At 46.8% G+C, this 14,083-nt stretch overlaps 1 protein-coding gene across 5 annotated transcripts in view; it reads right to left on the bottom strand.

Moving 5' to 3' along the window:
* Nucleotides 1-14,083, bottom strand: part of ARAP1 (ArfGAP with RhoGAP domain, ankyrin repeat and PH domain 1) — a 252,136-nt gene that overhangs the window by 28,486 nt on the left and 209,567 nt on the right. For all 5 annotated transcript variants that reach the window (XM_073548485.1, XM_073548484.1, XM_073548488.1 and 2 more), the window contains exons 14-23: nt 12,437-12,611; nt 8,324-8,455; nt 8,068-8,203; nt 6,745-6,847; nt 6,419-6,614; nt 5,958-5,997; nt 5,706-5,869; nt 5,333-5,539; nt 5,058-5,163; nt 4,795-4,942 (exon numbers count right to left, since the gene is read on the bottom strand). In XM_073548485.1, coding sequence (XP_073404586.1) covers nt 4,795-4,942; nt 5,058-5,163; nt 5,333-5,539; nt 5,706-5,869; nt 5,958-5,997; nt 6,419-6,614; nt 6,745-6,847; nt 8,068-8,203; nt 8,324-8,455; nt 12,437-12,611 — 1,407 coding nt within the window. The remainder of the gene's footprint in view (nt 1-4,794; nt 4,943-5,057; nt 5,164-5,332; nt 5,540-5,705; nt 5,870-5,957; nt 5,998-6,418; nt 6,615-6,744; nt 6,848-8,067; nt 8,204-8,323; nt 8,456-12,436; nt 12,612-14,083) is intronic.

Here is a 14,083-nt window from a genome sequence, read left to right as displayed (position 1 = left end):
GTTCAATAAGTTACAACCCCAAGCAGAACAGTAAGAAAAGGAAAAAAGTCATGATTTACGTATCTTCCTTCATAAAAGACATTATATCTGTTATAACCCCCAAGACATAATAACATCCCCTCTACCCCCAGAAATATTAACATCGACTCTTAGAGAGATTTCTGAAATGACGATCTATACTCCTGTCTGGATGAATGAAAATTTGGGCGAATTCCATAAATTGGGGGAACAGAATGCCTGGTGGCCTAGGGGGATATGCTATATATCGCAGCTATTGGTGAATCAGGAGTTAAGGTCATCTGAGTCCTTACAAGATGAAATTCAGGTGCCAGATACGGATCGGTTTCTCTATATAAGGGTTCAACATGGCTACAGGCTGCAGAGGCGGGTATGTGGTCTAGGGGTCCAGAAAGACCTTTTGTTAGACTATATTTGTATGGCAGGGCCCACGAACAGGGTCATATCCACGATCTATGAAGACCTGTTACCTATTTGTTGCGGCTTTCTGGATTGTGGTGATTAGTCTGAGCGGAGATGTGACTGTGCAGTGCCCAGGACTCCATTAGTGTGTGTGTTGGGGTACGTGGAATAAATAGGAATATCTCACAGAAGTTGGCCGTGGCGAGGTTACTGTACACGGCCAGGAAATTAATTGCCAGATATTGGGTGAGGGCTGAGCTGCCCTCTAGAAAGGAATACATACAGCCAGTGGATTATACAGTGCCTATAGAAGAGAGTATATATCGGAGAAGGAATGCTGTTAGGAAGGTTGAACAAATTTGGGCATCATGGTTGAGGTTACCGTAGGGAGGTCTATGGACATTAAAGCTATATTAGAGGTTGCATAAAGGCTCCTGAGTGTCCTGTTCCAGCTGCATATTACAGAGTGATGTGTATATTGTAAAATCTGGTTGTTTGATACCCGAACGGAGGTGGAGAATGTGATTGCTGTCTACTGGGGGGGGGGGCGGGAAAAAAAATCTGTTAAATGCCTAATTATATGTTATTGGGTATAAGTTGTACTTGATTTATCTGTTGAATAAAAAATAACATCCCCTCTACCCCCAGACAGAACAACATCCCCTCTACCCCCAGACAGAACAACATCCCCTCTACCCCCAGACAGAACAACATCCCCTCTACCCCCAGACAGAACAACATCCCCTCTACCCCCAGACAGAACAAGATCCCCTCTACCCCCAGACAGAACAACATCCCCTCTACCCCCAGACAGAACAACATCCCCTCTACCCCCAGACAGAACAACATCCCCTCTACCCCCAGACAGAACAACATCCCCTCTACCCCCAGACAGAACAACATCCCCTCTACCCCCAGACAGAACAACATCCCCTCTACCCCCAGACAGAACAACATCCCCTCTACCCCCAGACAGAACAACATCCCCTCAACCCCCAGACAGAACAACATCCCCTCTACCCCCAGACAGAACAACATCCCCTCTACCCCCAGACAGAACAACATCCCCTCTATCCCCAGACAGAATAACATCCCCTCTACCCCCAGACAGAACAACATCCCCTCTACCCCCAGACAGAATAACATCCCCTCTATCCCCAGACAGAATAACATCCCCTCTACCCCCAGACAGAACAACATCCCCTCTACCCCCAGACAGAATAACATCCCCTCTATCCCCAGACAGAATAACATCCCCTCTACCCCCAGACAGAATAACATCCCCTCTACCCCCAGACAGAATAACATCCCCTCTACCCCCAGACAGAACATCCCCTCCGCCCCCAGACAGAATAACATCCCCTCTACCCCCAGACAGAACATCCCCTCTACCCCCAGACAGAACATCCCCTCTACCCCCAGACAGAACATCCCCTCTACCCCCAGACAGAACAACATCCCCTCTACCCCCAGACAGAACAACATCCCCTCTACCCCCAGACAGAACAACATCCCCTCTACCCCCAGACAGAATAACATCCCGTCTACCCCCAAACATAACATCTTGTGATGACAGCATTTATTCTTAATTATGCCAGATGTATTTCGTAGGCAAGGGACATGAGCCATCGTTCATAGGAGCCTGTACATTGACTCCTGTTGTAGGTTGACTTGTATGTTAATTTATTGAATGCCTGCTGACTACCTATTGTGTCAGCCCCTGCAGCTTATTATTCTATCATCTTTGGAGTACAAAGACACAGGTAAATTAAACAATCAATGTTTGTTAATTTGCTGAATGCCTGCTGACTACTCATTGCATCAGTCCCTGCAGCTTATTATTCTACAACCGTTGGAGTACGAAGATGCAGACTGACAGCTGTGGGTATAAAAGGGACCGCTCTCCTCCTCAAGAGAGTCTACAGGACAGGGGTCAAGGAACCATGGCACCAACTGGAGGAATACAGATCTGCTCAACTGACCATCACTGAACCCTCAAAGGCATTTGGAGAACCCAGGTTGGGACAATCAGGTCACCTGGCCACATACCACAATAAACTGTGTGTTTCCTAAGCTTGCTGCTACCTCCTCTCTGTGGATGCCCGTCAAAAGCGGGGTGTTACTGGTGGGGGTAGTTGGCCCTGGAAGCACCAAATTCACAGAAGGTGAGACTGTCATATGCACAATCTAGTGTATTTGCTGGGACTGTGCTATATGATGTTGACTGTTCATGATCCAATAAAGTTTCACCACATGGTGTTACCCTCACCCTGTGTAGTCTGAGTAGTGTTCTGTCCTGGGAAGGAGAACAGGCGTTCGGTGGGATGAGCTCTGGTCCATGCAGTCTTTCTAAATATAGCCAGGCCAGCAGATGAGTGCACCCACTGACCCTTGTTTCTCCACACAACCCATCTACATCCCCAAGACATAAGAACATCCCCTGTGCCCCTCAAGGCACCGTAGCTTCCAAGGGTGGGAGCTATGCTGGTGCAGACCTCTTGGAGCCTAATGTGACGCTGACCATATTGTCACCAGTGCATTAACTCCCTGTCATTTATAATAAGCTCTGGAGGTGGAGTCTCAGGAGATCTATGTCCGGCCCATAGATCTTAACAGCTCAATTATAGACAGTGGGGAAAAAAAATATTTAGTCAGCCACCAATTGTGCAAATTCTCCCACTTAAAAAGATGAGAGCGGCCTGTAATTGACATCATAGATAGACCACAACTATGAGAGTCAAAATGAGAAACTAAAGCCAGAAAATCACCTTGTGGTGATTGGGAAGATTTATTTTGCAAATTATAGTGGAAAATAAGTATTTGGTCATTAACAAAAGTTCCTCTCAATATTTTGTGATATATCCTTTGTTGGCAATGACAGAGGTCAAACGTTTTCTGTAAGTCTTCACAAGGTTGGCCCACACTGTTGTTGGTATGTTGGCCCATTCCTCCGTGCAGATCTCCTCTAGAGCAGTGATGTTTTGGGCCTGTCGCTGGGCAACACAGACTTTCAAATCCCTCCAAAGGTTTTCTATGGGGTTGAGATCTGGAGACTGGCTAGGCCACTCCAGGACCTTCATATGCTTCTTATGTAGCCACTCCTTCATTGCCCTGGCGGTGTGCTTGGGATTATTATCATGCTGAAAGACCCACCCACGTTTCATCTTCAATACTCTTGCTGATGGAAGATTTGCACTCAAAATCTCACGATAGATGGCCTCATTCATTCTTTCATGTACACGAATCAGTCTCCTGGTCCCTTTGCAGAGAAACAGCCCCAAAGCATGATGTTGCCACCCCCATGCTTCACCGTAGGTATGGTGTTCTTTGGCTGCAACTCAGCATTCTGTCTCCTCCAAACACGACGAGTTTATTTTCTACCAAACAGTTCCACTTTGGTTTCATCAGACCATATGACATTCTCCCAATACTCTTCTGGATAATCCAAATGCTCTCTAGCAAACTTCAGACGGGCCCGGACATGTAGTGGCTTAAGCAGGGGGACACGTCTGGCCCTGCAGGATCTGAGTCCCTGGAGGTGTAGTGTGTTACTGATGGTAGCCTTTGTTATTGTGGTCCCAGGTCTATGCAAGTCATTCACTAGGTCTCCCCGTGTGGTTCTGGGATTTTTTTCTCACCGTTCTTGTGATCATTTTGACCCCACGGGGTGAGATCTTGTGTGGAGCCCCAGATCGAGGGAGATTATCAGGGGTCTTGTATGTCGTCCATTTTCTTATTATTGCTCCCACAGTTGATCTCATCATACGAAGCTGCTTGCCTATTGCAGATTCAGTCTTCCCAGCCTGGTGCAGGGCTAAAGTTTTGTTTCTGGTGTCCTCCGACAACTCTTTGGTCTTCACCATAGTGGAGTTTGGAGTGTGACTGTTCGAGATTGTGGACAGGTGTCTTTTATACTGATAACAAGTTCAAACAGGAGCCATTACTACAGGTAATGAGTGGAGGACAGAGGAGCCTCTTACAGAAGAAGTTACAGGTCTGTGAGAGCCAGAAATCTTGCATGTTTTTAGGTGACCAAATACTTATTTTCCACCAAAATTAGCAAAATAAATCTTACCAAATCAGACAAGGTGATTTTCTGGATTTGTTTTCTCATTTTGCCTCTCATAGTTGTGTTCTACCTATGTCGTCAGTTACTGGCATCTCTCATCTTTGTAAGTGGGAGAACTTGCACAATTGGAGGCTGACTAAATACATTTCCCCCCCCTGTATTAAGAAAATTGTGGATTTCTATGAAATAAGACATCAGATTGCAGTTATCAATTGTCTTCAGCTTTTCTGTGACCTACATCCCCATATAGATGACTCGGGAGGACTGATCCTCCTGACAGATTCTCTTTAACCCTTTATACATACACCGAATATGGGCATGAAGAAGTTGATCAGGTCCTCCACCACCCGGCCCGGCTTGTAGTTCTGTCCGTCTGTCTGGAAGAGCGTGGGGCCAAACACAATGGCCAAGTTGTGAACGTTCATTTGATTGATGTCAGAGAAGTGCTGGATACTGCAAGAAAAAGACACGACAGTGAGACGGTCCGAGTACGAGTTAGCCCGAGCGTGAGACAGCCCCAGCGTGAGACATCACTGATCACAAAGGGACACGACACCACCACACTCACCAATACAGGTGGCCGATTAAGGCTTTTAGTGTCGCTCGGTTGACGGGCGGCAGAATCTCCAGCAGCTCCCGGTACTTGTGGATTCTCTCGTTTTCATCTTCTATGCCTGGTAGAGACGAGACATGAAGCATAACAGTTATCTTCTAGTCCACAGGGGGCAGAGTCGCAGTGGTTGTCACTTCTTCAGTAACGGTAGAGAACAGAAAGATCTGGGCCGTGTCCTGACACATGACGGGAGGGACACTAACCATCATTTCCCTTTTAGTGACCCTCACCTGTTACATGCAGCCACTGCAAACAATGCTCTGCGAACAATCCCTCCCCGATGCCTCTGAAGAACCTCTTGAGGGCGTCCGTCACGTTGTCCACGTGCTCATCCTCCTTCAGAACCACGCTGCGCGCGTCCTTCTTCAGCGCATCTAGTAGACTTGTGATCTTGGAGTTCTGCCCACTCTTCCTGTAGATCCCTTCAGATCCCACCCCTGAGGAGCGATCACAGGATGAGATCAGGTCAGAAACCTTCCAGTTTAGTACATTCTGTATTTTATTGGAGGCCACTACAAAATAATGTGAGGCCCCATCGACCAGACCCCCCAAACCTGATGACCACCGACGTCCCAGCCATCGCCTGTAACCGGTCACATTTACCAAAACTTGAGATGTGGTGGATGCATTTCTCCACGATGCAGGGGACGTCGGAGTCCGTCAGCTGCTGGTCGGACAGAGTGTTGCCGGTGGTGCTGCTCGCCTTCTGGATGGCGGCGGTCCAGCCGGAGAAGTCCAGCTTCCTCTCTGCCAGGATGTAGGTGGTCCTACAGCGGGATAAATGTGCAGGTGATTAATGGGAAACAGCAGGAGACGAGCGGCGCCTTCTCCACACTGTGAACCGCTGACACCTACCTCCCCCTCTCCACCAGGACAAGGTCCTTATCTTTAGTAGCTGCAAAGAACAAGTAACCAACATTAATAATGAACCTGCTGCTAATCAGAACAACCTGACCTCCTGCGCAGTCCTCCATATTGGCCTCTACAGGTCCAATCACATTGTGGCCAAAATCTCAGAAAACTCACAAACTTCCCGTGGGCTTTTCTTGCTTCTCCCTCTGTCAACTCTTCCTGTCAGTCTATAAGCAAATCTATCTGTATACAGTTTACATATGTTCACTGGTGCATTATGGGACTGTATATACCGTATGTACCCAGTACGACCTCGCTGTCACTGATAATCTCAGCGCCATGTATAAGCCTCACCGACCACCTCACCTGTTACCGACCACCTCACCCGTCATCTGCACTCTGTATACAACCTATTGAGGGTGCTTGCACTTTTCTGGGTGTGCCGCCATGTTACCCTGACGTACACAGCTCGGAGAGCTTCTTTAGGTTTGTGACCTCCACGGTCTCGCCGTCCTCCATGTAAGTGTACAGATAGGTCTTACAGAGGGAGAACCAGCCCACCCGCAAACGCTCCAGGCTCCTCCCTACTTTAAACTGCAGCTGCCCGATCCGGTCAAAATCATAACTTAGAAGCTCTTCGGCCTTCAGAGGCAGAAAACACTAAAAAAAAATAAATGAAAAAAAAAATCATGAGGTGGGGTGTTTTTTGGGGGTAGTTACTATTTAAGCAATTCCCTAAAAAGCCTTAAAGGGGAAGCTTCCCTGAAAATGTATGCAGCAAGATGGCTACCTTAGTGATGGACTTGACCCATTCTCCGGCTTCCTCCGCGGTCTCTGCAGCAAACAGATAAAGTCTCTCGGACTTAGTGTAAATCTCGAACGTGCTGTCATACCTGCGAGGAGGGGAGAAAGAAGCTAAGACGCAACCGCACACAGCCATGCAATGGTTTAAGGGGTAACGACAGGCAAAGGGGGGGGGGGTGGACGACTGACAAAGGGGGGAAACGACTGACAAAGGGGGGAAACGACTGACAAAGGGGGGGACGACTGACAAAGGGGGGGACGACTGACAAAGGGGGGGACGACTGACAAAGGGGGGGACGACTGACAAAGGGGGGGACGACTGACAAAGGGGGGGACGACTGACAAAGGGGGGGACGACTGACAAAGGGGGGGACGACTGACAAAGGGGGGACGACTGACAAAGGGGGGGACGACTGACAAAGGGGGGGACGACTGACAAAGGGGGGGACGACTGACAAAGGGGGGGACGACTGACAAAGGGGGGGACGACTGACAAAGGGGGGGACGACTGACAAAGGGGGGGGACGACTGACAAAGGGGGGGACGACTGACAAAGGGGGGACGACTGACAAAGGGGGGGACGACTGACAAAGGGGGGGACGACTGACAAAGGGGGGGACGACTGACAAAGGGGGGGACGACTGACAAAGGGGGGGGACGACTGACAAAGGGGGGGGACGACTGACAAAGAGGGGGACGACTGACAAAGGGGGGGACGACTGCCAAAGGGGGGGGAACGACTGACAAGGGGGGGGGAACGACTGACAAAGGGGGGGGGACGACTGACAAAGGGGGGGGGAACGACTGACAAAGGGGGGGGGAACGACTGACAAAGGGGGGGAACGACTGACAAAGGGGGGGGGGAACGACTGACAAAGGGGGGGAACGACTGACAAAGGGGGGGGAACGACTGACAAAGGGGGGGAACGACTGACAAAGGGGGGGGAACGACTGACAAAGGGGGGGGAACGACTGACAAAGGGGGGGGAACGACTGACAAAGGGGGGGGAACGACTGACAAAGGGGGGGGAACGACTGGCAAAGGGGGGGAACGACTGACAAAGGGGGGGGAACGACTGACAAAGGGGGGGGAACGACTGACAAAGGGGGGGGAACGACTGACAAAGGGGGGGGGAACGACTGACAAAGGGGGGGGGAACGACTGACAAAGGGGGGGGGAACGACTGACAAAGGGGAAGACTTGCTCCTGGTGGCACAAATTAAAGCGATCTGATTCAATGAAGGGTGGGAGAAGAGTCATAAAAGGAGTCCTGTGCAGGAGATAATGATGGTCTCAGACGCCTCTCACCCATGGGTGTCCGGAGGGATGACCGCTACACACACAATCTCATCCATCCGGATCTCGCCGTTGGGGTTGGAGATGTGGTTGTTCTCGTAGTATCGGAGCGTCCCCTCATTGAGGACACACCAGCGGCGGCTGAACTCTGAGGAAGCAAGTGAGGATACAATGTAACAAGGGCAACATTCACAACAGATACAGAGTGACAGTAGATCCATGATCCATGTCAGATCATCAGAGGACAGGTGACAGCGAGACCACTCACCCTCCTTGGCCTTCCTGTCGGTGACCAGCTTGGTCATGGACGAGGTCTTGTAGAGGTAGCCGTTGTGTGTGATGGGGCGATGCATGACGTAGTATTGCTCCTGATTAGCCCCCAGGTCCAAACGGGGAATCTCTGATCAGAAAAGACGACGATCAATCAATACCAGCAGAGTTCACTAGATGTCAGCGAGAGTCTGCAGAACTGTAACCCGGCACCCCGAACCCTGCACTGATTATGGGGTCCCTTTTTTACCTGTGCTCAGGTAGCACGCCCAGAGGACTGTCTACACTGCATATCTTGCAGCTTATGCCCAACTGTAAGAAGGTTAGCGCAGATATAAAATGTTCTTTCACTGACAGTAAGCAGACATACCTCAAATAGAGAGAAATTGCATTATAAAGTCTATCAGAGAGTTGTACAATAGTTTACAGTGGACACTGCTCTGCGCCTGCCAACCACTAGATGTTAGTATCTGACCACAGACGCGGTAGTCGCACAATGGTCACATTGTCACCACAGTCACATGACGAGTGACACCGACACTTTCCGAGCAACTTTTCATTATTTCTGTCTGGGTTCAAGTCCAGGAATGAAGCAAAACACCTGCACAGTGCAAATAATTGAAGCCGTGTATCTAATCCTCTCCTGTGTGATACTGACTGCTGAGCAGTGTATCTAATACTCTCCTGTGTGATACTGACTGCTGAGCAGTGTATCTAATCCTCTCCTGTGTGATACTGACTGCTGAGCAGTGTATCTAATACTCTCCTGTGTGATACTGACTGCTGAGCAGTGTATCTAATCCTCTCCTGAGTGATACTGACTGCTGAGCAGTATATCTAATCCTCTCCTGTGTGATACTGACTGCTGAGCCGTGTATCTAATCCTCTCCTGTGTGATACTGACAACTGAGCCGTATATCTAATCCTCTCCTGTGTGATACTGACTGCTGAGCCGTGTATCTAATCCTCTCCTGTGTGATACTTACTGCTGAGCCGTGTATCTAATCCTCTCCTGTGTGATACTGACAACTGAGCCGTGTATCTAATCCTATCCTGTGTGATACTGACTGCTGAGCTGTGTATCTAATCCTATCCTGTGTGATACTGACTGCTGAGCCGTGCATCTAATCCTCTCCTGTGTGATGCTGACAACTGAGCCGTGTATCTAATCCTCTCCTGTGTGATACTGACTGCTGAGCCGTGTATCTAATCCTATCCTGTGTGATACTGACTGCTGAGCCGTGTATCTAATCCTCTCCTGTGTGATACTGACAACTGAGCCGTGTATCTAATCCTCTCCTGTGTGATACTGACTGCTGAGCGGTGTATCTAATCCTCTCCTGTGTGATACTGACTGCTGAGCAGTGTATCTAATACTCTCCTGTGTGATACTGACTGCTGAGCAGTGTATCTAATCCTCTCCTGTGTGATACTGACTGCAGAGCAGTATATCTAATCCTCTCCTGTGTGATACTGACTGCTGAGCCGTGTATCTAATCCTCTCCTGTGTGATACTGACAACTGAGCCGTGTATCTAATCTTCTCCTGTGTGATACTGACTGCTGAGCCGTGTATCTAATCCTCTCCTGTGTGATACTGACTGCTGAGCCGTGTATCTAATCCTCTCCTGTGTGATACTGACTGCTGAGCCGTGTATCTAATCCTCTCCTGTGTGATACTGACTGCTGAGCCGTGTATCTAATCCTATCCTGTGTGATACTGTCTGCTGAGCTGTGTATCTAATCCTATCCTGTGTGATACTGACGGCTGAGACGTGTAACTAATCCTATCCTGTGTGATACTGTCTGCTGAGCTGTGTATCTAATCCAATCCTGTGTGATACTGACTGCTGAGCCATGTATCTAATCCTCTCCTGTGTGATACTGACAACTGAGCCGTGTATCTAATCCTATCCTGTGTGATACTGACTGCTGAGCCGTGTATCTAATCCTATCCTGTGTGATACTGACTGCTGAGCCGTGTATCTAATCCTATCCTGTGTGATACTGACTGCTGAGCCATGTATCTAATCCTATCCTGTGTGATACTGTCTGCTGAGCTGTGTATCTAATCCTATCCTGTGTGATACTGACAACTGAGCCCTGTATCTAATCCTATTCTGTGTGATACTGACTGCTGAGCCGTGTATCTAATCCTATCCTGTGTGATACTGACTGCTGAGCCGTGTATCTAATCCTATCCTGTGTGATACTGACTGCTGAGCCGTGTATCTAATCCTCTCCTGTGTGATACTGACTGCTGAGCCGTGTATCTAATCCTCTCCTGTGTGATACTGACTGCTGAGCCGTGTATCTAATCCTCTCCTGTGTGATACTGACCGCTGAGCCGTGTATCTAATCCTCTCCTGTGTGATACTGACCGCTGAGCCGTGTATCTAGTCCTATCCTGTGTGATACTGACCGCTGAGCCGTGTATCTAATCCTATCCTGTGTATCTAATCCTATCCTGTGTGATACTGTCTGCTGAGCTGTGTATCTAATCCTATCCTGTGTGATACTGTCTGCTGAGCTGTGTATCTAATCCTATCCTGTGTGATACTGTCTGCTGAGCTGTGTATCTAATCCTATCCTGTGTGATACTGACTGATATTTTGCTGCGGACCCCTTTCCCACCAACATGCTTGAAATGTGGGGTCTCCACTGCCAAGGTGCACACAGATATGGCGGATTACGGCGGGGTCAGTACGTCACGCTGAGCTTTCATTTCTTATGCTTGCAGCCAGGACTGGTGTTAGGGGAAGGCAAACTAGACATTTGCCTAGGGCCCCCAAATCACCAGGGATCCTCAGTCAGTGGCTTGCCGCTAATAGCGGCACATCACATGGTCGCTATGGGGCTCATGAGTCAGGTGAGCCAGGTGGTAGTGTCGACCATGCACACAGATGCCGATAAAGTTGAAAGCAATGATGGAGGAGAAACTATTAGGTGACGCTTCCTTTCCGATCATTCCCGCTGTGCATCTGACACACCAGGAGCGATAATGCCACTTCTTCATACGCCACGCTGCAAAGGAGACACGCTACAGAGATTGGAGCAGTGGGGGAACGAAAAGAGGAGAGTACTGTACTTAAGGTGGCCATAATACCGCAGGACTATGGGGCTGCATTATATTCTATGGAGGTTACGTTATATATGTATTATACTGTATAGACTATGGGGAGAGCATTATACTGTATGGAGGACTATGGGGAAGGCATTATGCTATATGGAGGACTATGGGGTGCATTATACAATATGGAACACTATGGGATGGATTATACTATATTGAGGACTATGGGGAATGTATTACACTAAATGGAGGACTATCGAAAGTGCATTATACTATATGGAAGAATATGGAGAGTGCATTATACTATATGGCGCACTATGGGGAGTGAATTATACTGTATTGAGGACTATGGGGAATGCTTTAAAATATATGGAGGACTACAGTGAACATTATATAACATGGAGGAATATGGAGAGTGCATTATACTATATGGAGCACTATGGGGAGTGCATTATACTATATTGAGGACTATGGGGCACAGTATACTATATAGAGGACTACGGGGTTCATTACACTAAATGCTGCCTATTCATCAGGTGAAAATTCCTGTTCCCAGCAGCACATCGCCCGGTGTAAATTGCAGACATGCTGCTGATAACATGATGCTGTATGGGGATAGACTGATCTACTAGTGTTCATTCTATCCCCATCATTATTTTTCAGTCGGTGTAAAGAGACATGGAAACAAGCGTGGAAAGACTTCCATACTGTCAATCGCACTCATTTAACGGCCTGAACTCAGCGCATGTAAACGCAACCGAAATACTTCTCTGAGATGGAGAAATGTGTCAGCATTTGGGGCCCCACTTTGTCATAATTGCAGCGATTTCTTTCCAAACAATCTGGCAGCATCACATAATACCTCTGAGAGCTGGGGCTTTGTTACAATTGTATCAGTGTAGACAATCCTCTGTGAGCAGAACACCAGCAGCGCAGATCTCTGCTGTGAGTGAGCCGCTCCCAACACAGCGGTTACCAGACTCTAGATAGCATTTATCAAGCATTCGCCCGAGATCACATTCCGAACAATACGGCAACTTACCGGAATTTCTATTCTGCTTCAAAAACTCCTCCTGCAGTTTCTGCCCGGCCTGCTGCGCCAACTCCAGGGGCTGCGAGAAAAACAACTCCCCACACGTGCAGTTAATGTCAGCGCCGCAAAACACCAGCGCCTGTGTCTCTGTCAGATCAGTGGTGGTCACCGAAACACACAAGGCCTGCGGATAAGAGAGGATCCAATCAGTACATAGAGGACACAAAGCTGTGTACTAACATATTCCTGTACATAGGGGGCAGTATTATAGTAGTTATATTCTTGTACATAGGAGCAGTATTATAGTAGTTATATTCTTGTACATAGGAGCAGTATTACAGTAGTTATATTCTTGTACATAGGAGCAGTATTATAGTAGTTATATTCTTGTACATAGGAGCAGTATTACAGTAGTTATATTCTTGTACATAGGAGCAGTATTACAGTAGTTATATTCTTGTACATAGGAGCAGTATTATAGTAGTTATATTCTTGTACATAGGAGCAGTATTATAGTAGTTATATTCTTGTACATAGGAGCAGTATTACAGTAGTTATATTCTTGTACATAGGAGCAGTATTATAGTAGTTATATTCTTGTACATAGGAGCAGTATTATAGTAGTCATATTCTTGTACATAGGAGCAGTATTACAGTAGTTATATTCTTGTACATAGGAGCAGTATTATAGTAGTTATATTCTTGTACATAGGAGCAGTATTATAGTAGTTATATTCTTGTACATAGGAGCAGTATTATAGTAGTCATATTCTTGTACATAGGAGCAGTATTATAGTAGTTATATTCTTGTACATAGGAGCAGTATTATAGTAGTTATATTCTTGTACATAGGAGCAGTATTATAGTAGTTATATTCTTATACATAGGGGCAGTATTATAGTTGTTATATTCTTGTACATAGGACAGTATTATAGTAGTTAAATTCTTGTAAACAGGGGCAGTATTATAGTAGTTATATTCTTGTACATAGGGAGCAGTATTATAGTAGTTATATTCTTGTACATAGGGGGCAGTGTTATAGTAGTTATATTCTTGTACATAGGGGCAGTATTATAGTAGTTATATTCTTGTACATAGGGGCAGTATTATAGTAGTTATATTCTTGTACATAGGAGAAGTATTATAGTTGTTACATTCTTGTACATAGGGGCAGTATTATAGTATATTCTTGTACATAGGAGCAGTATTATAGTAGTTATATTCTTGTACATAGGGGCAGTATTATAGTAGTTATATTCTTGTACATAGGGGCAGTATTATAGTATATTCTTGTACATAGGAGCAGTATTATAGTAGTTATATTCTTGTACATAGGGGCAGTATTATAGTAGTTATATTCTTGTACATAGGGGCAGTATTATAGTATATTCTTGTACATAGGAGCAGTATTATAGTAGTTATATTCTTGTACATAGGGACAGTATTATAGTAGTTATATTCTTGTACATAGGGGCAATATTATAGTAGTTATATTCTTGTACATAGGGGCAGTATTATAGTAGTTATATTCTTGTACATAGGGGCAGTATTATAGTAGTTATATTCTTGTACATAGGAGAAGTATTATAGTAGTTATATTCTTGTACATAGGGGCAGTATTATAGTAGTTATATTCTAGTACATAGGAGCAGTATT

Source organism: Dendrobates tinctorius, unplaced genomic scaffold (genome assembly GCF_039654945.1).
Source record: "Dendrobates tinctorius isolate UK_male_01 unplaced genomic scaffold, ASM3965494v1 ptg000157l, whole genome shotgun sequence".
NCBI classification, from domain to species: domain Eukaryota; kingdom Metazoa; phylum Chordata; class Amphibia; order Anura; family Dendrobatidae; genus Dendrobates; species Dendrobates tinctorius.
Note: the sequence above shows the minus strand (reverse complement) of the source record. Positions and strands in the feature narration are given on the sequence as shown.